The sequence below is a fragment of the Mercenaria mercenaria genome, chromosome 4, assembly GCF_021730395.1.
Source record: "Mercenaria mercenaria strain notata chromosome 4, MADL_Memer_1, whole genome shotgun sequence".
NCBI classification, from domain to species: Eukaryota; Metazoa; Mollusca; class Bivalvia; order Venerida; family Veneridae; genus Mercenaria; species Mercenaria mercenaria.
Genome location: NC_069364.1, coordinates 82,173,905 through 82,201,594, shown reverse-complemented (window position 1 = coordinate 82,201,594; position 27,690 = coordinate 82,173,905). Strand labels below are relative to the sequence as shown.

The 27,690-nt window shown below is 35.7% G+C and overlaps 2 protein-coding genes across 2 annotated transcripts; one reads left to right on the top strand and one right to left on the bottom strand.

The window, feature by feature from the left end:
* LOC123553033 (organic cation transporter protein-like) lies at positions 1–27,690 on the top strand. Its single transcript, XM_053542305.1, has 8 exons — positions 1–310; positions 1,169–1,418; positions 3,149–3,252; positions 4,755–4,928; positions 5,379–5,605; positions 6,827–7,011; positions 7,917–8,068; positions 27,562–27,690. The coding sequence occupies exons 1-8, from the start codon at positions 168–170 to the stop codon at positions 27,662–27,664; spliced, it is 1,338 nt and encodes a 445-aa protein (XP_053398280.1). The 5' UTR covers positions 1–167; the 3' UTR covers positions 27,665–27,690.
* Positions 14,257–26,555, bottom strand: LOC128556489 (uncharacterized). Its single transcript, XM_053541807.1, has 5 exons — positions 26,395–26,555; positions 18,255–18,342; positions 17,176–17,288; positions 15,361–15,503; positions 14,257–14,799 (listed from the first exon to the last, which is right to left on the bottom strand). Exons 1-5 carry the CDS (start codon positions 26,490–26,492, stop codon positions 14,600–14,602), a joined length of 642 nt encoding a protein of 213 aa, XP_053397782.1. The 5' UTR covers positions 26,493–26,555; the 3' UTR covers positions 14,257–14,599.

Genomic DNA, 27,690 nt, shown 5'->3' with positions numbered 1-27,690 from the left:
TATGTGCGTAAATTAATCAAGACAGTTGTGCAATGTGACATTTTCGTTATGGTTATGTAAAATATTTGATCAAATTTGAAAGCGCTATTTCTGTGTTTGAGGAAATAAATGGAATTGATATATTAGAAATAAATAGTTGCACCGATAAAATAGTTTCTAAAATCAAAATGAAAACTGACAAAATAACTCGTTTGTCATGCGAATTTGAAAAGTGCCAGAAACTTGTGTATGCCTTGGTTTGTTTACCGGCGATGTTTTCAGGAATGCAGATGTTCTCTACCGTGTTCACATTATTCATACCCAAACACAGGTAAACCATCAGATCACAACATTGTTTGGTTTAATATTCGAAAGGATTTTCAACTTTGTTATTTCTTCTCTCTGTAAGCTCATCTATATTACTGTATGACTAGATTAGACGATGCCACGATATGGATAAAGTTCTTTTTTTTAAGTACAGGTTCCATCATTGTTATAAACGATTTTAGCACTGCCTTTTTGTGATTCGAACATGTAACAGGAAGGTACATCTCGCTGACTTAAGTATTAGCTCTACTAGTACATATCATAGTAAAACATTTCCCAACATGCATAGAAAAATGAACCATGAAAGCATTCTGCTCACCAAAAGAAGCAAGAGCCGTACACCGTAAATCAAATCAACAACGAATTGATACTGTCATGTCATCATTATGTATAAAGGAGAAAATGCAGGGCGTTAATGTATAATTTTAAAACGTCACTGTTAATATGCAGTTACTGATTATGACATTTATGAATTATTACATTTTCGTTTGTCTATATTTTATCTTAACACCCTGATTGGCCATATTCCTGCAATCTATTAAATTAACCGGGATCTGTGTTTCAGCATATAAATTTCGAATAATGATATCAACTAATTTTTGTTTGTACGTAAACCTTAAGTACTTAAGCATACAAATGCTGCTAAAAAAAGAAATACAAATAAGTCGTTTACAGTTGACTCAGACATAAGACCGATCAAATGTGCCAGCTATGTAATGAAAAGTTATAACTAAATTATTGAAAGTTTGAATCGGCTAGTGAAATTTATTGCTAATACAACAAGACCATTACAGATAAAATTTGGTTTTGGTCCAAGAGCGTATAAATATGTAACATAATTTTAGAAATTTTGAAATTACAGATGCAGCATTCCGGAAATTGATAACGATACCTACAAAGTTCAAGGACATTGGCACGAGATAATCACCAACAGATCAATTCCATTGGTCAAAGGTGATGATGACATGTTCGATTATGCAGAGTGTGAAATGTTTGAGACAAACCAAAATACAACGTACAATTCCCTGAACAGGCCCATAAATACAAGCACAATAAAATGTAACAAATGGGTTTACGATAACTTTGCCTTTGATGAAACCTTCATAACAAAGGTAATAACAAATACAATAACAAAATATGTGTAAAATGTTTAAGCCAAATATGACTTACAAGATTAGAAAAAGTTGAAACTCAACAGGTCGCCCAACACGACAGAAAAGTAAAATGTTGCAGGATCGGTTTGTTTGAGCCTGTTTCACTGACGAAAGTGGAAATGCATGCTACCGTCCGCGCCCTCGATGTGATGTGACAAAATCACGACACTTATTGGCAAAGTAAAGATGATTTGATGAATTAAACTGTCACCCTAGAAAATTTAAACGCTTCTTTTGTCTGCTTTGCCCCAAATCCAAATAAATGGTAAATTTATACTTCCAACGGTTGTCCTCCATTGTAATTTCTCGTCGCCATTGGAGTTTTCTCTCTAAATAGGAAGTAGCACGGGAAATTTCAAGTTAATTTTATCGGGAGCGATTCATACATGCGAGTGTACTGAAACTTGTCATGTTTTGTAATTCCTCAAAAAGTATTCCAGATCCATATGCTCTAATTCTCGATGAATGAGTAAACAAGCCTTTGTTTTATCATTGAAAATCAGCTTCCAAACACCATCAATGAAATATAAGCATCACTTGAAACGATGATTTATGATTCTAAGAGCATGGTTCAAAGAGAATTTGTATTTTAGTACTCTTATTGGAATATTTCCAACGCCCTATATCCAATTCCTTTTAGAATCCTTATAATTAACAGCATTCAATAAAAATATCCAGGTTGCATGAAATTTAAATTCATTTCACGTATACATATTTGGTAGTGTTGTTGATTTGTGCGTCCCAGCTATGGATGTTAAAAACATGTTGAACATTTCCACGAACAACAGAATGGTAAATAAAATTTATACCGGAATCGTAAAGTCATCACCTATAAAACAACACTTTTAATATTTGTGTCGTGATATTTATGCAAGAATAGCGACAAAACACGTTTGTTTTGCGTATTAACGTCTGAAGAAGCCCTTGGGTTATGTTGGTGTCCGAGACAATAAACAAGTATAGCTTTTAAAAAAGCTAGAAAGTGGCTCGCTTAGCTCTTGTTATGAAAGGGCAGGGACGGAGCCCAAAGTGATATGCCATTGAAAAATGGTTTATGGACGTTAATAATACTACCTCAATATTAGAGGTGTTCACATAGTCCCGATGCAAATTTTGTCACCACTCATTATTACCACCAAAGAAGCAACCTGAATCATTCCGCCTAAAAATGAATATAAACATATATCCAGTCCCTGGAATATTTTCAGTCACAACGGTTAAGATATCCTAATGGAATTCGTTTCAAATACGCGTGCTTCTAAGAGCTCAACTGGCTCAGTTACCCAAAGTTTCCCTAACTGTTAAGCTCCTTTCTGCGATTGATGCAATATTCTACTTGCGATAGATTGGTCCTTTGCGTGTCATTGAGCTCTTTTTGTTCATTAAAGATGGCCGCGGCCTAGTAGGACACTATGGCTTTTGTAAACCAGCTTTCGATTGGTCACTTTTCATAAACGAACCGACATTTTGTTTTAGGTTGCTGGCTTGCTCTTTGTAATTGAAGGAAAAAGTCTGGAGCCAGGAATTGGAGATGTTCAGTTTTAGCTAGTTTTCATAGTAAAATCCTATCGTAATACTTTGTCGCCGTGACGAGCCAGCATTAAAAGAAAGCTTTATATAGTTATACTAGTATTCCTTTTATCTCATTTCCATATATGTCATCAAACAAACATTACTTTTGTTTTCAGGAAAATTTAGTGTGTGAGCGGGAGATTGCTAGAGCTAACGCTAACATGATATACATGAGTGGAGTTCTGACTGGTGCCATAGCAACAGGAATATTTTCAGACATGTAAGCATGTCTATATTTTTATCAATTTAATTATGCTAATGAAAAGAATATTAGTTCTTGTACTTCGAAGTTTTTCTTATTACATCAAACCAAATGTAGAAGCTGTATTATTAAGTAGAATTTAGTGTGTAAAATGTAGAAAGTGCATTAGCGCATGCTTTTGATTAGAAACGCTTGCATATAAGATTAGAAAGAAATTCAAAATGTGGCCATGCATTTCTATCATGCTTGTCTGTTTGACAAGAAAATTGCAAATGTGCATTTAATTGATCTATTATACATAAGGTTTTCTATATTGTCAAATTCAGATGATTTCTTTGCGAAAAATAGCTTCCTTAATTTCAATTATCGTTGATGTTCTGCAATGGTACCGGTCGTGTTGTTATTGTTTATGTCATTTCAAAGTTCTTTTATAATAGTTACGTTGTATTATCTGTAAAATGGAAAATATGTCAGAAGATCTTTAGGTTTTAGTCAACTCCTGCTAAGGACTAATTCATTTGCATTTCTAATATTTCAGATTCGGACGTAAGAAAGTATTGATGATGTGTGTCTTTTTGCACATAGGAAGTGCGTTTGGCTCGGCTTTTGTTTCAGGCTATATCTTATTTGTCTCTATTCGGTTCGTCGTTGGCTTCTCCAGCGTAGGAATGTATGTAACAACATTTGTTATAGGTAAGTAACACTCAAAATGCATCTTCTAATATTACATTTTTTAGTATTAATGCTACACTTTTGGATATAAGTTTCAAAGCAAAATTTCAGTGTTTCTATTTCCCGTTTTAGTGATGGAACTTGTAGATCCAGCACAACGCGTTGCAGCCGGGTTCGCTATTGAAGTTTTGTGGTGTATTGGACTTTATCTGCTGTGTTTCTTTGCCTTTTATGTTCGCCTTTGGAACAAGCTACTGCTTGCTATGACAAGCCCTACAGTGCTACTTTTTGCCTGTTTGTTGTAAGTCGGTTTCATGATACAACTATGTACAAATATTATATAACACTTTTATTTTGAACATTCAGCTTCATCTTCAGTGTGTTTAATACTGTTTTACTTGCCCCTAAACGATGTGGGTACGAGCCTTGCTTGATGCGTAGAATTCTTCATGTGAGGAAGTCATCCAGCTGGCTTGCGGAAGGTCTGTGGTTCTACCTAGGTACCTGTGTTGAAATAATGCCCGGAGGGGCACCGCGGTTCTTCTTTCACCACGAAAAGCTGGAAAGTCAGTCGCTATAAGACCTATAATTGTGTTGGTGTGACGTTAAATCCAACAACAATTTGACGGCGCACTGAGTAGTTCTTGTCTTATTTATCGTTATTTTAATGTTGATAGTGTATGCAAACTAATACATATATGTGCCAATGCATCGTATTAATAAATATTAATAAATGTAACTAGCAGTTTCAGTGTTTTTACAAAATAACTTGGTGATATCGGTTTTTTACAACCATATGTGTATGTTACAGTATCATACCAGAGTCACCCCGGTGGCTGAAATCGAAGGGGCGCCATAACGATGCAAAAAAAGATTATTCAGAAGTGGACAACATCAAATGAGAATTTACCTGAGAATAATTCGAGAAAAGATGCACAGGATACTATGGGAACAGAAAGTGTACTTAAAATGCTTACCATACCGACGTTGTTGATACGAACTCTCATTATGCACCTCAACTGGTAACATATACATTTTAAAATAGACCGTGCTCATTTATCTTTAATTTTAAAGATTAAAAAAAAAGCCTTTTTTAAAAATTTTGTTTGTTGCATTTACACCATCTGTAAAGTTTGTGTAACTTATTTCAGCGACGGTCACTTCTCGCAGGGTGAAAAAACTCAATATCAGGTTTCGAACCTTGCCACTCGAAATAGCTTTTACAGTCCCGTACCGACCTAGCTTCTGGGGCCGCATAAATTACCCCCGAACTGTGATTCAATTTCTAGCATCTATTTCAATGTGTTCGCTAAATAATGATTATTTTACGTAATAAGTAAAAACGTTTTCATACGTTTTTTTGTGAAATGTGCATTGCGAGTATTCTTTCTGTGTAATTCCGTTGTGGTAACATGCAATTATAACATACCTTTGGAAATATGAGTACAATTTTGTATCACTACATTAACTAGGTGTGTTGTCACAATGGTAAACTTTGGCCTTACCTTGAATATCGGCAACTTGAAAGGTGATGTATACGTAAACTTCGCAATTACCAGTAGTATGGAGCTAATTGCTTACACCGTGTGCTTTTTTACACTCAACAAATTAGGGCGGAAAGTTCTCCACGCTAGCACAATGATTCTTTGTGGTGTCGCTTGTCTTTCGACCATTTTCACAATGTGGTACGCTGATAAATGTAAGTGTCCAGTTTTAATTCATTCTGCTGTTAAAGTGATAACAAAATATATTACATGTATTATAAACGATCTAAATTGCAGTTTTGCATAAACAGTTTTGCACACCGATCTTAACACTGACTTTCAGTGACCATGAATGTGACCTACTGACCTACTTTCTTAATACTTTAAATCGTGACCTACTGACCTACTTTCTTGTTTTTGAAGTTACAGCAAAGAAATTTGGACCACATGTATAATGTTTGATATAGATTTAAATACTCATCTTGAAAAGTCTTAATCATGACCTACTGACCTACTTTCTTGTTTTCAAATTATGCCCCTGGGGTGAAAAAAGGCCCCGCCCTGGGAGTCATTTGTTATAATTATGAGTTATATAAAAAAAAATACTTCAAAAATTATCAGGTCATATTTCCTAGACTGTTTAATTATAATTACCTGATGACCCAAGCGATTAGGGATCACTTGACTGTGACCTTAACCTACTGACCTACTTTCTTGTTTTTTATGATACAGCCTTGAAATTTGGATGACATGTACTGTTTTGCACACCAATCTTAAAACTGTCTTTCATTGACCATGAATGAGACCTACTGACTTACTTTCTAATATTTTAGCATCAGTTTGTCATTTGAAACATGTGGCTCATATTACTCAGGTGAACGATTCAGGGTCATCATGACCCTCTTGTTTAAAATGTGTCGTGTAAGAAAGCAATGCAGATGGAAGAAAGCAATCCAGATGGCTTGCGAAAGCTTGGTGGTTACCTAGTTGCCTGTCACTGACAGAAATAATATCTGGAGGGTTCACCTGGGATCTTCCTCCGGTATTTAGTCTGGAAAGTCGCGCTATATGACTTAAACTCCTGCAAAGCAATCAAACTGTCTCGGTGTGGTCTTTATGAGTTCTTGTAGCATATGATCGATTGCACGAAGATAATGTATAAATAATCCATTTCTGCATTGTAGTGAACCAGGGCTAACCTGGACGGACCTTTGGTTCACATTGGTGCAGCCAAAGTCTATACACAGTAATTTGCTTATTCGTTAGAGAAAATAGGACTTTTTTATAAAAGAGTTAGTCTTTTTTCTTAAAACAAATTTTCTGCATTCATGTTTTGTATTAACTTTTATTATTGTAATTTTCTCTGTGCAACTGGATAAGAATAAATGCTTTATGAATAAAAAAATAGGATGGTCTGGCCATATTTTACATTTTAGCTCTGTATTGGATCACGGTGGTTTTGACGAACATTGGAAAGCTAGGGGTTGCAGCAGCACATGGTATTATCTATTTATGGTGCGCAGAAGAACTGTTTCCGACCAAAGTTCGTAACTCGGGGATGGGATCCAGCACAATGATTGCATTCGTTGGTAGTATGGTTTCTCCCTATATTGCTGATTTGGTAAGTAGATCTAATAGTGCGGTATATAACCTAGAATAAATGTTATAATCACTTAAATCCATTTTTTTTCTGTAACATTGACTAAAGCGTATCTCTTTGATATGAAATATTGAGACAATGTGACTGGTGCATGATGGAAGATAAATTACCACTTTTCCATTATGCAAAGTACCCATTTACCAAAATGTGCGCTTTAGGTGATAAATGCGTGATTAAAATGGGTTAGTACGTTTTCCCATTCATGACCATGGTTTTTATAGTATACCTAAATGTAGGATATAACATGTACAGTGTTCTTTTTTTTATTTTTGGTCTGGTGCCAGTGGCAGAAACCATCCATCTGCCATTATTCCCCATTCATTTTCCTGTCGTGTCTCTACGATAAGTACACTTAATCGCGACACTTCCTTACATTAATTGTAATTTAGTTGGCGTTGCGTTACCTTATCTACATTTACGACTCAGAAGTATTTGTTTTTATTATTCATCCTGTTCAATTACATCACACTTTCATGTGCCATTTCCTAACATGTCCTGCTAATTGTTCTAAATTAATAAGAGACGCATAGTGCGATAATAAGACATCTGTTTATGCAGATACATACATCTGTAGCCCTCATTTGTGTGCACTTATGTCATTCATAAATTATTTAGAATATATTTCACAAAATGTACGACAATGGAATGTGAGAATCGTGCAAAGTTTACAAAAAGTATGTTTTAAGCGTAATGCTCATGACAGTTTTGTTCAAACTTTAAACGATCGTTCACTGCAATGATAACCAAAATCTTGTTTAATATTTCACTCAGTGAAACAATCATCAGGTGATATTCACGTCTTACTGTGTGCTTGGGTTCAACAGCTCTGTACCTCCATTTTCAAAACTAATATCGTTTGACTGCAGGAAAAGTATATACATGGACGTTTTGGTAAGGTGTTGCCGCCGATCGTACTTGGTAGCCTTTCTGTCCTAGCCGGTCTGTTGTCACTGGTTCTACCAGAGACTAATGGAAGAATACTACCGGAAACTGTACTCGACGCTGTCAAATTCGGAAAGTATGTTAATTTACATAAAAGTGTATGGACTTTAAATAAAACTATTTTTTCATCAAATTCTGGTTCAACTTGGTGAGTCATTATTAAATTATATTACTCGACATCTTCAAAATGACATGTCGTACTGTTAACGGAAATGCCCATTTTTCTTTCTTTTATAAATTATGTATGTAAAGTATGTAAATGATGATGATATTAGAAACTATTTGAGCCGCACCATGAGAAAACCAACATAGTGGCTTTGTGGCCAGCATGGATCAAAACCAGCCTGCGCATCGGCGCAGTCTGGTCAGGATCCATGCTGTTCGCTTTCAAAGCCTATTGCAAATAGAGAAACTGTTAGCGAACAGCATGGACCCTAACCAGACTGCGCGGATGCGCAGGTTGGTTAGGATCCATGCTGGTCGCAAACGCACTATGTTTGTCTTCTCATGGTGCAGCTCATATTGGAAACCATTTATGAAATGCAAGGCATGATGGTCTTAAGTATGAGCACGAAATAAAACCAGAAAGAATGATATATTACTGATTGCATGTTTAAGTATATGTCAGCTGTGAAATAATGTTTATGTTAATTTTGAATCATACCTTTATAAACTTTAAGTTATAACCCTTACAATGTCTGAAACAGTCAGTAAATGCATGTAGAGTGAGCTATTATTACAGGGGCCAGGCGTCCATATTCCTGTTTTCTGCATCCGTCGTCCTGCGTCAACATTTTTACCTAAACTACGGAATCCTGTTTCCGCCATCGACTTTTCGCCTAGACAGAAACGCGAAAACTTGAAATTAAGCATCTAATTTATACTTTTCGTGCTATAAATTTACCGCGAAAAGTCGAAATCTTGAAGTTTTTGACCCGACAATTGTCGTGCAAACGTCAACTTTTCGACCTAGAATCAAGCGCGAAAAGTAGAAATTAAGAGAGCTAATTTCAACTTCTCGTGGTAAGATATTTCCTCGAAAAGTTGAAAAGTCGAAGTTTGTAACGCGACAATTGTCGTGCAAATTTCAACTTATCGACTGAATTTGTAGGGCGAAAAGTATAAATTAAAGTCTTAACTTCTACTTTTCGTGCCGGTTCTTTGGCCGATAATTTCACGATATTATCGCTTAAATTTCGACTTTTCGTTGTAGGACTAATTTACCGGGGAGGGCATAGAGTCTTGATATTTGATATGTGACATTATCTAATGGTCCTCTATGAAAATTGTTCAAATTGTGCCCCTGGGGTGAATAGAGGCCCCGCCCCGGGGGTCCCAAGTTTTACATAGACTTGTATAGGAAAATCTTCTTGTCTGATACCGCAAGACCTAGGCCTTTGATATTTGATATCAAGCATTGCCTTGTGCTCCTCTACCAAGATTGTTAAAATTATGCCCCTGGGGTGAAAAGAGGCCCCGCCCCGGGGGTCCCAATTTTTACATAGACTTATATAGGAAAAAAATTAAAAATCTTCGTGTCTGAAAGTTCAAGGCCTTTGATATTTGGTGTGTAGCATTGCCTAGTGGATCTGTAACAATGTTGTTCAAATTATGACCCTGGGATGGAAAGAGGCCCCGCCCTGGGGTTCATTTGTTATATGAGTTATATAGGAATAAATACTTCGAATATTATCAGATTATATTTCCTAGACTGTTTAATTATAATTACCTGATGACCCTAAGCAATTAGGAGTCACTTGACTGTGACCTTGACCTTCTTTCTTGTTTTTTAAGATACAGGCATGAAATTTGGATGACATGTACAGTTTTGCACACCAATCTTAAAACTGACTTTCAGTGACCATGAATGTGACCTACTTTATAATATTTTAGAGTCAGTTTGCCATTTGAAACATGTGGCTCATATTACTCAGGTGAGCGATTCAGGGTCATCATGACCCTTTTGTTGAATTACTTCCCTTTTATGTTACTATAAATAGCTTATTGTGTAACTATTCTATTATTGGTCATAGGGAAAAACCGAGACCACCTTTCTGTGGTACAACATGGATGGTATCTCCAATTTTTAGGTGCATTTTGACATATCTATACCTGGTAAGGATTTTTTGTGGACTTATAGTTTTTGCTGTTGACTTAGAATTTTTTTTTTGAATTTCTTCTTTTTGTTCTTCCTGTCCTTTGGGCTTCAACAGTTAAGTTCTTTAAATTTTACTCCCATCCTCCTCTGATATAACCCTTCGGGTGTATATTGCCCCGCTTGGCGGAGCTCTTGTTTAGAATGGCATTCTGCACCCCCCCCCCCCCCCCTCCCCACACACACTCCATGCCTTTTTTCCTGGAACAGCCCTAAGTGTTTCATACTTAAGCTGTCGGTTACTCATTTATTTCAGTATAAATGTTGTGTAGGCCTATTTTGGAAAAATAATTTTCATACTAAATGTTGCTCTTGATTTTGATGCTCCCTGAAGGGCGAGTAAAATTATATACTAGTCAAAAGTTCCAACGCCCATATGTACATAATTTTTGATATTTTATTTAATTAACTTAACAGAAAAACATAGTACATAACAATAAAATGTATTAATTGATTGAATGGTGCATTTTTAAAGTTCGCAGGATCAGTCAATAGCGGGTGTGGCCACCAGCAGCATTCACCACAGCTAAACATCTTCTTCGCGTTGATGCGATCAAACGACGCACACAGTTAATTGGAATGTTACGCCACTCCTGGATAATCGCATTGGTTAGTTCCTGTAGGTTTCTAGGCTGTCTGTGACGCTGGCGGATCGCCTTGTCGAGCGCGTCCCACAAGTGCTCAATTGGCGACATGTCGGAAGATAACGCAGGCCAATCAAGAATGTTGACGCCGTTCTGCTGCAGGTATGCCATATTTATACGAGCCACGTGCGGACGTGCGTTGTCCTGTTGGAAAATGAGATTGTACGCCGGATGTGCGTTGATGTAAGGTACCACCACAGCACACAAGATGTCCTTTTGGTATCGCTGACCGTTCATGTTACCGTTACGCGCTTCTGACCTATCCTGCAAACTTTAAAAATGCCCCCTTCAATCAATTAATGCATTTTATCGCAGTCTACTGTGGTATTTGATAAGTTTTTGTTTTTTATTCTGTTACAGGATATTTATGTGATACTCATGTTAAATTTCAGTGTATTTTGTATAATATTAAATGAAATATCGATACTTATGTACATATGGGCGTTTGAACTTTTGACTCGTATAGTTAAAATTTTGATCATATAAGGATAAGGCATATCCTTTGCAATAAAACTAAAAAAGACAGTGTTTCTTTAAATGTTTTTTGTAACACATTGGAGCAATTGTCTCCAGCTACAAGGTGAAAAGCATGGATATCTGATAAGCGACGTCGCCTATGAAAAAGCTCAAATTATGCCCATCAGCCGATAGTATGAAAAGGGAGGGTTAATCATCGTGAATAGTCTTACTCTTGTGTAACTGACCCACCTTTTAGCTCGACTATTCGAAGAATAAGTAGAGCTATCCTACTCACCACGGCGTCGGCGTCACACCTTGGTTAAGTTTTTCGTACCAGTCCACATTTTGAGAAAGTCTTTTGAGATAAAGCTTTGAAACTTTCAACACTTGTTTACTATCACCATGGCCAGTTATAGGCAAGAGCACATAACTCCATCAAGGATTTTGGCTGAATTATGGCCCCTTTCAACTTAGAATTCTTGGTTTAGTTTTTCGTACCAGTTTGTATTTTGACAAAGTCTTTTGAGATAAAGCTTTGAAACTTTCAACACCTGTTTACCATCACCATATCCAGGTATAGGCAATAGTACATAACTCCATCAAGGATTTTTGCTGAATTATGGCCCCTTTTGACTTAGAAGTCTTGGTTAAGTTTTCCGTACCAGTTCATATTTTTTGTGAAGTGTTTGACATATGGCTTTGAAACTTTTATCACTTGTTCAGTATAATAGTCTCTATCTGTAGGAAAGAGTACATTACTCTGTCATCTGTTTTGGCTGAATTATGGCATTATTTGGACTTTGAAATTGGTTCTGTTTTCATACAAGTCCACGTTTTGTCAAAACTATTTGACATATGTTTTTTTTTAACTTTAAACACTTGTTTATCATTATGATTTCTATCTGTAGGCAAGAGTACATAACTATTTTGACTGAATTATGGCCCTTTTTGGACTTTGAAATTAGTTCTTACATTGCCATTTAGTGCAAGACTTATCGAAATCAAAGAAATACATGAACATTGTTTGTCTAATCTATTTATTTCTTTTGTCTGAATATCTGTGGAAACATTTTGACCCCATTCTTCAATCTATTCTTCGAATAGTCGAGCGCGCTGTCATCAGACAGCTCTTGTTTTTTAACAAGATCACAGATCCGGAACACCTGCATGATTTTTTCAGTAATTACCTTGAATAATCTTTACCATGACCTACATGTACTTACCTAGTATTAGCTCACCTGTTGCAAAGTGGCAGGTTGAGCTTTTGTGATTATCCGTTGGCCATGCATGCATAAACTTCTGCTTGTGATCACTCACTGCAAATGCCACATTTTTCAAGGGTAATTAGGTCCGAATGTTTATCTCGATATCTAGGTCGAGTTTGAATCTAGGTCAAGTGGGGTCAATACCTACGTAACCAAGTAGGAAAACACTGTGACCAATCTAGAGGCTATGTTTTTTCAATGGATCTTCATGAAACTTTGTCAGAATGTTTAGCTTAATGATACCTAGGTCAAGTTTGAATCTGTGTCAAGTAGGATTAGGCTATAATTTTCAGTGGATTTTCATGAATCTTGGTCATAATGTTTCTCTTGATGATATGTAGATCCAGTTCAGTTTATATATGGGTCAACTGGGGTCAAAAATTAGGTCACTATGTCAAATTTGAGGAAAACCTTGCAACCATTTTAAAGGCCACATTTTTTATCAGAGTTTCACGAAACATGGTCAGAATGTTCATTTTAAGCCTTGTGACTACTTTACATGCAACATTTTACAGTGCATCATCATGTAGACAACAGTGACAAGTTTATCAAAGATATTACCAAAATTCTATGTCGTTATTTACCTTTGTGACTTTTTAGAATACACCTTTGATTACCTTTTCTTAAACACCATTGAAAAATCTTACTGTTAATTCTATAATCATGTTAATGTAAACAATGGTTCCAGTGATAACATATATTTTTCCATTGCTCAACAATAATAGGTTGCCAACCCATGTCACCTTGTATAGCAGCATTGGGTGTATATTTGCCGGTGCCTAGGAAAAATCTCATAGCCCTGTGGTGTATTGCATTGATACAGGAAAATCTTCTTGCACCCCAAACAGCGGCTCCATAGCGTATAATTGGTACCACATTTGAATAATACAATTTTGTATAAACATCATAAGGTAACCCAACAAAGCTTTTGTATTTGGCAATGAGTAGTCCCAGGGCACGGCCAGCACTCTGAGCGACCATCTTGGCTGTAATGTTTAAATCAAGATGTTCAGTTAAGGTTAAACCAAGGTATGTATATCTAATAGAACAGACCAATGATATACCTCTATATGACATAGGGTTTCTAGGATCATTAGAAGATGACTTTGGTATTGGGTTTATAATAGTTTTTGACCAGAGTGCTAGAACCTGACCAGTTTTAAAACATATATTGAAAAGACTATGCAAAATAAAAATTGAAGTATCATTCTTTAAAACCTCTCATGGTAACATATCAAAACCAGACGCTGTTCTGCTTTCTTTACTTCTAAAACACATATCAGTATCTAAAACATTGTCAGTTACAATATGAGCTACCTGCATAGGTATAGTCTTACTTTTTTCATTTGCAATACCTGTTTTGCCCATTGTTTTCCAAAACTGGTTACTATCACAATGTAGATCAGATAAAATATTATTTTGTGTTTTATACCAATAAAACCTTATAGAACGTTGTACCTCTCTATCAAATTGTTCTTTAACATTAACATATACATGCTTAAATCATTTTTCAAAGATTTGGAAGAACAATTTAACCAATTTCTTTCTGCTGTATGAACATTTCGCCACAGATCAGACGATTTATCATTCCACCAAGGTTTAAACGTTCTATATTTGGAACAAGATAAAATGTTATTACTACAAATGGTTATAAAAGGTATTTTCTCATACATCTCTGACTTACCAATATCACACCATTGGTTGTATGCAACATCTATGTCCGACTGCATTCTAAGGCTAGTTACTAGTTTAGCTATTAGGTCATTTAACTGTGTAACTATACTTTGGTCAGACAGAAAATTTCCTGGGATATTACTGAAGTTGGAATTGTCATAACTTTGCGATGGCATGCAGTGAGCCTGTGAATGCAATCCAACATTTACATTGATTTTCCAAAGAAAAAAAGAGTGATCTGGTATATTTCTAGCAATTACATTTCCAATATTTATGCTACTAGTATCTAAAATGTATGACAATGTTGTTGCTCTTTACATGAGCTATAAAGTTTGCTTTACTTAGCTCTTGATCTTTGCTACATATCCTCCTCAAACTCAAGCCATGCTTGCAGGACAAAGATTACAATTTCAGATTTGTTGTATTAACCATAAATAAAGGGTTATAGCTTCATGACAGGTTTCTGGCATTTCCTTTCCATTCCTTTCAAGAAGGATTTGAAATTCTTCAACATACGCATCAAGACAACCATACTGTGGTGTCCTAACAGTGAATCTTTCTAGAGCATCAATATCCTCAAACTCTACTGGAAATTTGTAGTCTCTTGCACCTTAAAAATAAAAAAACAACCTTGAATGAGTGGCAAAATTGCCATCAATACTTGTTGCACAGTGACACAATATAAAGACCTTCAGAAGCTTGCTAACAGTGTGTGCCCAGATCACTTTGTAAAAACTGTATCTCTTACGCAATTAAGGACTTTGCAATTACTTGGCACAAATGCTCACCGAAATGAGACCATGTGTCTTGCTTAAGTCCTAGGTCCATACTTCAAATGCACATATAGAGGTTATAGGTCAATTTTGCATTAAACAGAACTTGTCTAGACTGTCATAAATTATGACATAACTTGGTTCAATTGTCCACCATCATCAGACATGTATATTCCAGGTTAAATTTATCCCTAAGACAACTTAACTAGCGATATATTAAAAGTAATGAACTATGTCCTATTAGATCTTAAAAAAATAAAGCAATAATTACTATGATTATTGGACAGTGAAGTTGAGATATGGTAAAAAAAATCTGCTAATTATAATTAAGTATGTACAGTACTGCTTCTTTATGTTTCAATCTGTTCATGTAGGAACGAAGGAACTGAACAACTAACCAAAAAGTTCTGGGTGGTGATAGAGCAGGTCTGGCTTTCCAGCAAAACTTGACGAAGTTCTAACACGATGCAAATTCCACTGTTCTCTCAATTCATCAAGTTCTTTCTGAAGCAACTTCGTAAAACAAAACCTCAGACACTCCCTGAAAAAAATGGGTAACAAACAAGAGGGTCATCATAGATGATCTTAAGGTCGCTCACCTGTTGAAGTAGACTGTTTCATTTTTTCAATGTACTAAGTAACCATGTGTCCGATTTTTTGACACTTGATCGATCTACGTATCACCTAGATGTCGCATTTAACCAAGTTTGGTGAAAATCCATCGAAAATTGTAGCCGCTAGAGCGTTCACAGGCTATTTTATAATGTACATAGTAAACCTGTGACCTAGTTTTAGACCAAACATGACCCATATTCGAACTTTACCTAGAGATCATCTAGAAGCAATTTATGAGCAGGTTTGGTGAAATTCCAATGAAAATTGTAGCTGCTAGAGTGTTTAAAGGCTTTTTTTTAATGTATTAAGTGACTCCATGACCTAGTTTTTGACAAGACATGACAAATATTTAAACAAAGACCTAGAACACACCTAGAAGCAACTTCTGACCAGGTTTGTTGAAAATCTAATCAAAGTTGTAGCCGCTACAGCATTAAAAAGCTAATTTTCAATGTACTTCGTGACCGTGTGACCTAGCTTTTTTTACCCCATCTGACCCATATTCGAACTTGACCTAGATATCATCCAGACACAACTTCTGACCAGGTTTGGTGAAAATTGAAGAAGAATTGTGGCCACTACAGCGCAGACATCGATTGTTTACGCACGGACGCACACACGGACGGAGGAACGACAAAATGTGATCACAAAGGCTTACCTTGTCACAGTGTGACAGGTGAGCTAAAACACCCATTAATTGTATTAATTTATACAATCAGTTCAAATATTTTTGAACATGTGTGTGTATATATATAAACAAGAGCTGTCAGTTGACAGCGCGCTCGACTATTCTCAGTGCTTGATAGTATAATATAAGCTATGAGTAAAACTTCAACATTACAATAAGCATATTCTAAGTCGAAAAGGGGCCATAATTCAGTCAAAATACTTGATAGAGTTGTCTGCTCCTGTTTACAGAATGGGGTCATGATGGAAAACAAGTATGCAAAATATGAAAGCAATATCTCAATGGACTTTGAAAATATTTGGGGTGGTACGCAAACTTTAACATTTGTGTGACGCTCACGCTAACGCTCACGCCGACGCCGGGGCGAGTAGAATAGCTTCCCTATTCTTAGAATAGTCGAGCTAAAAATGATAAAAAAAAAAACATCAAATGCGTTTTTAATATGTATTTCGTCTAACAACCGGTTTCATGTAAAATCGTTACGGCAGACAATGAAAATGTGGCGTTGCCAAGTAACGTCACAAAGTACACACGTGTACACAAAAATTTATAAAAAACACACACAAAAAAAAGTCTGGGAGATCCCTATATAATACATGTAATAGTGTGAAAAATTTCCCACACAGAGAGAAAATGAAATAAAAAATATAGGTCGCCATCCTTGCTTTTGAGTTATCTGCCCTTGAAATCAAGAAACAATGAGAAAATCCGATTTCATTGGAAATTCTTCACACTATTATTATATAAGTAACTCCCACACACTATCATCTAAGTAGAGCTTAAATAAGTTACTTTTTACACTATTTGCGAAAATATCTGTACATCTTCTTGTTGAGGTTTCTTACCTGCATATTTGTCAATAATTATTTATACACTTTGTGCATTATACTATGGTTGAGAAAATACTCACACATGAACTGGACTTTCAGTGGACAATACCCCATTGTCATCCAGATCTTTGAAATAGTCAATCCAGTAGCCTATTCCCATTTGCCGCATTAGCCTCCACCACGACTCGATTCTCTAGAAATTATAAAAACAATTTAAAATTCCACTATCCTTGCTTCAAACTTGGTAGGTTTAAACAGTCAACATACATTATTCTTGATGACTGAAAAAAGTTCCATGATAAACATTAACATTGTTGGGAAGGCAAAAGGTCTACCTATTAGCTTAGTACTCATTCCTAATTGCTGTTGAGTTATCAGTCTTGATATGCACTTCCATAATGAATCATAGACAAGTACCTACAAGTATGCATCAAGCCAGCAGTGCTTATTTGGCCAGTCTCATGTGGCACAGATCCAGTAATCAACCAAACCACTGCAAGCGTCCATTTTATATGTTTGTTTACAAGTTGAGTCATTAAGTGGCTAAAATATATCAGTCCATTTACCATATCTGTACATGTACAGAGATTATTATGCAATGACAAGAAAAATATAAATTGGTTTTGAATAAAAAAAAAGTAAAGAACAAAAAGAAATACATGTATAATATGGGTATGGTCAGCTTTCACAACTTCAGACAGATCTTGGACAAGGCTCAAAATTGCCCATTTTCCTGTGATGTGTGTTATTGTAAAATAAGGTATTTCCATCAGGCACACATTTCTCTAAAAGTGTTTCTGAACTAGTTTGTGAGTAAATTTATTTAGCAATCACATGACTATTTCTTGTGAATTTTGTCTGACTAGTATGTGATAATGGTTACCATCCTTTGTTGAAAGTTACTATTATGCATTTGGTACTTTGGTACAAGTGGTATAAAAAATGGCTATCAATTTTTTTTTAGACAAATAGTACACCGAAGGATAGGACCAGAATCTGATGTTTTCACATATTGGATAATTAATAGCTGGCAATTTCACTGCGGCTCAAAAATAGCAGAGTCAACAAGTAGCCATTAGCTATATAGGTTTCAAAGCCTTCAAGCATGTCAAGATCATCTTTTTTAAACAAAACACAGAAAACAGATAAAAGTATATACCATTAATGCTGCCTGAACTCTGGGCACAACCAAAGTTCTCCTTCTTCTCAAACCAAGGCTACGAAGAATTTTCTCAAGACTTCTAAGACTGTAATACATTAAATAAAACTTAATTTATACTGCCGGTTCATCAAACTTACTTAGTTTAAACATATTTATTCCATATATATGTACATATAGTTACATAAGCATATATTACATTTGTATGGACAGGATTAGAACGAAAGACAATGTCTTATAGAGTTCTTCTCCTATGTCTGGTATATTTGTACTTTATTATTTCTACTGCCCTGAGCTTTAAGATTAACGAAATATGGAATATCTGATTGAAAAAAAAAATGAAAAAGACCAAAACTCTAACGAAAGAAATTCTTTGACTGAAAGTGGAAAGGAAAGAAAGGAAGAAAAGAGGAAGGGAAAAGCAATGCCTCATTTCCGGTGAGTTGGATATGTTTGAATCAGTTGAGAAATCTCTTGCTGCTTGATATATAAGATTGTACTAATGTAAAAATGAGAGAATTATCTTGATCTGAAAGAGCTGGGTCCCCAAATAATAGTGTATCCAGGTTAATATTAAGATTTTGAAGACTGCCAAGCAGAATCGTACGAATGTCATTATAAAACCTGCAGTCGAAGAAAAAGTGAAAGTTTGTCTCAATTTCACCACAGTTGCACAAAGGTGTAGGGGATACGTTTTTCAGAAACAGATGATAGTTGAGAGAACTACATTTTGTACGAAGACGTGTGTGAAGGACCTGTAATCTTCTAGTACCTACATAGTAGTAGGATGGGACTTTGTTTTTGTCTTTGTTCAGGTAATTTTTAAATGAAGAAAGTGATGCAGATTGTTGAACATTTAGAGGCAGTAAATTCCAGTCCCGAATTACCGAAGGTAAAAATGAATTAAAATAAAATGTGGTGCGAGCTTGAACTCCGCGGACATCTTCCGAGTTTCTAAGGTTATATCGAGGCTCATTTGAGTGGGGAACAAGAGAAGAGAGGTAGTCGGGTGTCTGATTATTAACCATTTTATAGAAGAGAATTAGTTTATGCTTATACCTTCTTTCTGCAAGGGATTCCCATTTTGTTTCGTTCTTTAAGTTTTCTAAAGAGACAAGTTTTGTAGCTCCAGTCGAGATGCGGGCGCATTCGTTCTGAATTTTGTCAAGTTGGTCCATTTCATATAGAGTACAATTACTCCAGACAACATCAGCATATTCAAGAATTGGTCTTATAAAAGAGGTATATATGACCTCGAGTGATCTACGATCAAGAGAGAACTTTAGTTTACGCATAATATTGACTCTCTTCCATGCCTTACTCGTGATGTAGTCGATATGAGAATGCCAACTGCAATCATTTGAAAGGAAGATACCAAGATGTTTATGTTCAGGTACCTCGAGAATCTGCTGACCATACATAAACAGGGCAGGGTGTTGTTGTTGGCTGATTTTACGGGAGATAAGGACAGACTCCGATTTGGAAGGGTTGAATGTTACTAACCATTTTTCCGCCCAGGATGAAATTTTGTGAATGTCACTTTGAAGAAGATTGGCAGCAACATTTGGTTTATCAACGACAATATACAGACTAGTATCGTCAGCAAATAAGTTAACTGATGAATCAATCTCAACAACAATATCATTTATAAACACGAGAAAGAGAAGAGGACCCAAGATGGATACTTGAGGAACACCTGCTCCCACAGACATCCAAGAAGATAAAGTGCCAGGAAGAACAACGCGTTGACGTCGGTTTGAAAGATAATCCGATATCCAGGAGAGAAGAGAGCCACTTATACCTGCGTGTACGAGTTTTGATAGAAGGCCCTTATGCCATACTTTGTCAAAGGCTTTACTTATGTCAAAAAATACAGTACGTACTTCAAGTCCATCATCCAGTGCTTTAGAAAATGTGTTATATATGTAGGTTAATTGATTCACAGTGGAGTCACCCGGTATAAAACCAGACTGGGCAGGTGTGAGGTATTGAATATCTCTCAAATGATTGAAAATATATTTAAAGATAAGACGTTCAAAAACCTTTTCGATAGTATTCAAAAGAGAAATAGGACGGTAGTTACTCGGTAGTGAAGCATCACCTTTTTTGTAAACAGCACAGACATGAGCTTCTTTCCATGTATTTGGGACTTTGCTACTTTGTAAAGATGCATTGAAAAGATCACAAAGAGGACGTGAAAGCTCATAAGATGCTTCATGAAGAATTCGATTATTAATGCCATCTGGTCCTGCAGCCTTGTCGACATTTAGAGACTTCAACACTTCCTTTATTTCACCTGGGTTAAGAGATATTTCAGAGAGAAGAGACTGAGACATAGGAGGGCCGAGATCGGGTACTTCACGGTTGTCATCTTCAATGAAGGTCTGCTTTTGAAAATAGTCATTCAGAAGATTCGCCTTATCAGTGTCAGAGAAAGTAGGCTGTTGGGTAATTGGATGTTGTAAGGGAGGTATTGTATTACTTGATTGTGTAGATATAAATGATTTTAGAGTCTTCCACCAGTCCTTTGAGGAAAAGGATCCATCTTTAAGCTTAACTGCGAGTTTAGAAAAATATTCATTTTTGGATTCGCGAATAAGAAGATTGGTCCTGTTTCGAAGAGTTCTAAATTTTTGCCATTGGTATACTGACTGTGTCTTCTTTGCCTTTCGATATGCCCTTTTTCGACTGCATATGTTCCTCTTGATGGTGTTGGTAATCCATGGCTGGTCATTTGGTCTCACTGTAATTTTGCTAGTAGGTATATTTTGTTTTGCTAGTGATAGAATTATGGAGGAAACATTTGAAGCATATTTGTCGATGTCTACGTCAACACAAGTAGTCCAGTTGAAGTTGGAGATGTCAGAGCGTAATTGGTCATAATTACCCTGATCATATTTCCAGATTTGTCGATCAAAGCATTTTTGCTTTGGTTTTTTGAATTTAAGTACTCCATAAACAGGACAATGATAGCGCTGGTCTTGTTCAAGAAAATGATCGCCAACACCAGAAAGTAGAATATTTTTAGTATTGGAGACCATTATAAGATCAAGTACAGACACTGATACTTCGGTAAAATGTGTAGGTTCATCAATCACCTGTTGAAGGTTGAACTGCTCTGTAATAGAAAGAATTTTGCGATTCGAAGATGAGTTGAGGACATTGTAGTTGAAGTCACCAGTAATGATAATGTCATTTATATTAGAGTCATCTGCTAGCCCTATAGAGGTCATTATATATTGCATCAGAGTTTGGTGGACTTAGAACTTACTTTTCATGGTATTATGTAATTCACACCTTATTAGAGGTTATTACTCAAGTACATATTCTAATGAAGTTCCCTAACTTGTAATTTTATGTGATGTATATGTCACAAAATAAGAGGATTTTTCAAATAATTATGTGTGTTACATTTCTAATCTAAGCGTTAAAATAATAAAAGTTTAAATTAAAAAAAATAATTTCGGAATATATATTATCACAGTTTTAAATCATGTGTTATGAATCTGTAAAATACATGAAGGTATTGAAACAATCACAGACATATAAATATATGATCTATACGTCTCTGAAATGAAACAATGTACATTTACTTTGTGCACATTGTTTTCTTTTTTCTTTCTTCTTTTTTATATACTAGTAGATAGATCTATAAAACATTACTATTTCTTAATATAAAAAATGCATTCCTCATATCTACTACTGTACTACTGTTTACATGAATTCGATATCAATTTTATTCAAATAATTCAATGGTGTTGAATTGTTTGCACCCGACAGCATTTATCTTTTTAAACTAATTAAATATCATGGCATGCACGGCTGATGGACATGTGGGCTTTTAAGCTTGGTGTGTGAGTCTTGTTTGCTATCAGTTAGCTACGGAATCCTGTTAGTGCCATGTGAAATGTTGTCCCTCGCCCCTCAAAGGCGATGCACGACATTGCGATACCACATCACGACAATGCGATACAACACGGGACAATGCGATACGACACACAACAATGAGATACGACGCGAGACAATGCAATATGACATTCGTCAAAATGTCGCGATGTCGCTTCGCAGTGTCGTGCGTTGAGTTGGCAATTTTGGCACGATATGTCGCAGTACCGCGTCACGTTGTTGTCCGTCGTATCGCATTGTCGCGCTTCGTATCGCATTGTAGCGCATCGTGTCTTGCATTTTAGCGACGCACGACAATGCGATACGACACATGACATTCTTACGGAAACGTTTTTGGACCTTGCAATGTCGCTTTAGATAACGCAAATATCGACATAATATCGCGAGAAATCAACATATTATCACAACAAGTCGATATATTTTATTTACATATTGCATTCATTTTTCCAATGTTTAACCACTTTTTCTCGTGATCCGCGTAAACTATAAAAATATTTCGACATATAATGACGATATGAAACGACCCTTTCTTGATTTACTAAAGTGAGTTCTCGTAATATATAGTATTTGCTCTCTTTAGAAATATGGAATTTGGGTTTACAGGCCCGTACGAAGTATTTTCATATTGGGTGGACATTTCCAATACCATGCTAGTAAGACAAATCAACTAGCTGGAAGTTCAATCAGTAGAATAAACGCAATTTTGGAAATTATTTCGGGAATTGTTGCACTGACCCTGTTCCTAGAAGCCTGGCTTACCGCCAATATAAAGTGACCGTACGGCAGGTTAGACTGTACTTTTACAACTATAAATCAGCACTTAGTTTGCAATTTCTGGGAGCGGGATGTGTTAAAAAAGCGGTTCCTAAAAACAACAGTAACGTTACCATAATTCCTTTAAATTCTGACAACACACAAAAGATATATGAATGTACACAAAAAAGAAACAAGTTCCATATTTCCTGTCATGAATAAAACATGTAGAAATTATCGATGGAAAAGTATACACTATTCAAGCTGACCACTTATAGTATGTAAGTTCCTAATCCATGTGAGATGACATAGAGAGCAGATAGTGTTACAAACACATTGGTCCGCCAAATGCAATGCAACAGATATTTAGGAAACCCAAGCAGTCTTAATACTCAACATTTTATTTATTTATTTCCCTTAATCATCTTTTTAAAGAAATTCGACTGTATTCTAGATGTACTTCATAAAAATATTAAAACTTGTTTATATTTTTAGTTTAAGAAAGTGTTGTTATTTTCGAACGTTCTTTAAACTAAATAAAATACATTCATGAAACATAATCATTGTATTTTTTTTTAAAAATTTGAATATTTACTTTTTATTACGAAATCCATGTTTAACCTAGATCTACTTTATGAAAAACATTTTTGTTATTTAATATAAAAGTGTCTTGGTGTTCATTTATGAAATCCATAAAAATAGAAAAAAAATCAAAGAATTGTCTCACTTTCACAACACCTGACGGACGTCTGTTGTGAAAGTAAAACTGTGGATATTTTACTGTGAGACTTATTTTTTCTAATTTTCTTTATCTATTTAATTTGTTAGTTGTTGCTTTTTTTGAAAGAACATGCACTCAGAAAAGGTTGATAAAAATGTGTTATGTGCTAGTGATATGTTATTTGTTCACAGACAAACCAAACTGTGTATGCAGTTATTCTCTGCTTCATACTACCTGTCAACGAGTAGCATTAAGGCACTTACAAATTGCAGTAAACCAGAAATAAATTTTTAGTCTTGCTATTACAAGCAGCTCTGCCGAGTCTCTTTATAGAAAGGCAAATGATCCGCCGAGTGAAAATTTGGTGCCTAAATACTCGTAAACTGCCTATACTGTGAATCCAAATTTTTGTCTAGAGATACTACACGTTTTTATTTTATGTTTATGTTCATTGTGTATTCGTATAATCTGCTTGACGAGTCCCCTGATCCACGCATACATACTGAATCATAACCAAACACACCTTTCCTACATCCCTGCTCACTGTCATTGAAGTGACTTTGTATACATATAGTCGGGTAAAGTCGAGAACTTGCGTTAGAAAATCAAGAAATGGATGGTTTATATCGACATAATATGTCGAGGTATCATTACAGCTTACGCGGATCTCGAGAAAAAATGATTAAACATTGAAAAAATGAATGCAATATGTCAATAAAATATAACGACTTGTTATGATAATATGTTGATTTCTCGCGAAAATATGTCGATATCTGCGTTATCTTACACGACATTGCGAGGCCCATAAACGTTTTCGTACATTCTCAAACGACATTGTCGCGATGTCGTGTCGCATTGTCGTCAATAGCACGATGCGACATCGTAATACAAAACACGACAATGCAATACGACATCACAACAATATGATACGACGCGCGAAAATGCGATACGACAAACGACATTGTCGCGATGTCGTATCGCATTGTCGTGCGTCAACTGGTGTTCACTTGAATAAATAGCGGTGTTCACTAAAGAAAACGCCTAATCTTTGTGGCATTTTTTTTAACAATTCATCAATTTCAATTTATCATTAAAAGCGGTAAAAGTAAGGTATCAAACTGAAATTTCTTTTAAGAAGTAGTATTGTCAAATCGAATATTAAAAACAAATGTTCTTCCCCGATGGGCACGCTGTCGGGTTTGCCATTTTTTGCTTAAAACATTACCAGTAAAATAAGGAAAAAGTGCTTATAACAGATTTATTTTGGGTAAATAACTGCAAATAAAAACTTGTTTTGAAAGAAAATGACAAAATCTGAATGTCTGTGACAAAAAAGACAACATCTGTTCATCCGTCTGTACGTAATTTAGGATAAAAGCTGTATTTCCGTACGTAAAATGTCCGTTTTTTTCATTAACTTTAAAAAATTGTAGAATGTTCCAAACACAAGATATTTAAATGGTATTACTTTTATAAATATAATTTTAACATTGTCTAAACGGATACGTAATTTGTATAATTTTACCACCGACGGTTTCGTCGGAGGACCGTCTCAAAATGTATCATTTTTCGTGAAAATATACATACTTCATATATTAAATACAGGGGTGGTCCTTGTCTGAGGAGCTATATCTTCATAACCTGATGTCTGACTTTAATACATGATACTTTGTTGCAAAGGGCAAGCCAATACCTAGAGAAAAGTGGCCACGTCCGGCTCGTATCCGGTCAACTAGGGGTCAAGGTCATAGGTCAAATTCAGGTAAAATTCTCAAAATATTGACTTGTTAGAGCAGTCAATGAAGTCCTGAAAGCCCAAGCACTACCTTTACTCAGTCCAATGACACCATTGGAGCAATTCTCAGAGCTTCACGGGTCAGGGCAGCTTAGTCTTGGCCAGCACCCTACCGCATATAACAAGTTTCGTCATTTTCTGATACCTGTCCTATTTTTATTATTATTATTATTGTAATTTATACGGAATTTCAGTTGACAATGACACTATGTTAGATTTTGACCCTTCTTCGAGTCTCTACACCCCAGGTACCTACCTATACCATATATGGATATGTTTGTAGATGACTTGCCTTTACATTTAAGCTATTACAAGTCCATATGATGCCATTGTTGTGCGTCGTATCATATTTAAAATGCTGCTTTCCTTCCTGGCGACCGTATCAAAGTACATTTGTACTTTCAGCAGCTGACTTCATCAAGAACTTACAGACTTTATCGTGTGATAAATAATAAGTCACATTTTAGAGTATTTTTTTAGACATATCACGACAGGCAAATCTGAGACCATTAATTATGTTGAAGCAGAAATATTCTGTGGGTCTATCATATAGTATTTGATAGTCAAAGAAATGTAAAGATAACATACAGTTTGTGATGTTTATTGCCTGAGAGCGATTAGCGGTTTTGTGTTTTTATTTTGGTCTTTTTTAAAAACTATTTGTAAGAAATGAACTGAAAAGAAACTGTGCATTCCTGGATTCAGAAATTTGTATTAGAGAAACAAACTGAGAGCAAAGGCATGATCGTTAAAGGGCGCATGGCACCGAGTGTAGGTATGTACCGAAGGGGGTATACTGAACAGTTTAAAATATATTATGTAATATAACAAGAGCAAAACCACTAGGCTTACAGTCAAAACTGAAAATATCAGAAGGAACACTTTATGCAGAAAGAATAAAGAATCCGTATGACTAGGTTTTCCCGTCAGATAGGCAGCGCCTAATTTCATATTATGAAGCTTACCTGATACTGACATTCTTTTCCAGGTGTAAAAGTACCAATATTTCCCTGTATGTATGATTCTGCATAAAATAATGCCGAATGTCTTCTTCCAACGACATTTCGAAAAACGGTGATAGTATACAGTTTTTTACCAAGACACCTCTTACCGATGTAGGGTTATGCTCACTCAAATTAGTCCTACAACGAAAAGTCGAAATTTAAGCGATAATATCGCGAAATTATCGGCCAAAGAACTGGCACGAAAAGTAGAAGTTAAGACTTTAATTTATACTTTTCGCCCTACAAATTCAGTCGATAAGTTGAAATTTGCACGACAATTGTCGCGTTACAAACTTCGACTTTTCAACTTTTCGAGGAAATATCTTACCACGAGAAGTTGAAATTAGCTCTCTTAATTTCTACTTTTCGCGCTTGATTCTAGGTCGAAAAGTTGACGTTTGCACGACAATTGTCGGGTCAAAAACTTAAAGATTTCGACTTTTCGCGGTAAATTTATAGCACGAAAAGTATAAATTAGATGCTTAATTTCAAGTTTTCGCGTTTCTGTCTAGGCGAAAAGTCGATGGCGGAAACAGGATTCCGTACTAAACAGCTTCTCGTCAGAATTACATTTGTAGTATCCTAACATTCACCTCTCTAAAGTTTCGCGTTACCTCATTTAGTGGCCGCAGTAGTTAAGAAAATACATTTAAACAGTCAACTTATTCTCATAAACACTTGATGGATATTCGCCAACCTTGATCTGTAGTATCTTTTCACAGATCTTTCTCAAAATTATTCAATAATATTACTTGGTCCATTTTAGAGGTCGTCATAGCTAAAAAAGGAACACAAACTTCTTTTCATGTATCACTCTATGTTTCATCACCAAACTTGATCTGTAGGATTGCTGTAAGGCCTTCTGTCACATTTATTCAAATAGTTCTGCATGACACCTTTTACGGGCCACCAGAGCTAAAATAGAAAAACCTTAATGTGATTTTTTTTCTCATGAATCACTTCCACCTGATGGATTCTGTAGCATTCTTGTAAAGGCTATTCACATTGTTGTAGAATTGGTTCCGCGTAGCCTCTTATAGGGGCCATCAGAGTTGGCAATAGAAAAAAAGCATTTAAACGATTTTTTCTCTGAACCAATCTATACCTTATACATGCATTTAATTTCAGAGACGATCTGGGCAGCAAAGACACTCCTTCTACTGTATATTACATAAATGATGCTTTCAACAAGGACAAGGATACATCTGAAGAAAATAAAACTGGACAATAGTCATTTAACCAATGTACTATAACAAA

Bases quoted from the DNA above. Each gene is read 5' to 3' on its own strand.
- LOC123553033 (XM_053542305.1), top strand. From the start codon at position 168: ATGAAAACTGACAAAATAACTCGTTTGTCATGCGAATTTGAAAAGTGC. The intron at 1,419-3,148 runs GTAATAACAAAT...TTTTGTTTTCAG, and splicing joins ATGAAACCTTCATAACAAAG to GAAAATTTAGTGTGTGAGCG. The intron at 5,606-6,826 runs GTAAGTGTCCAG...TTTACATTTTAG, and splicing joins AATGTGGTACGCTGATAAAT to CTCTGTATTGGATCACGGTG.
- LOC128556489 (XM_053541807.1), bottom strand. From the start codon at position 26,492: ATGTCGTTGGAAGAAGACATTCGGCATTATTTTATGCAGAATCATACA. The intron at 18,343-26,394 runs GTAAGCTTCATA...AATGTATTACAG, and splicing joins GAAAAGAATGTCAGTATCAG to TCTTAGAAGTCTTGAGAAAA. The intron at 17,289-18,254 runs GTATATACTTTT...TATAATTTCTAG, and splicing joins GAGTTCAGGCAGCATTAATG to AGAATCGAGTCGTGGTGGAG.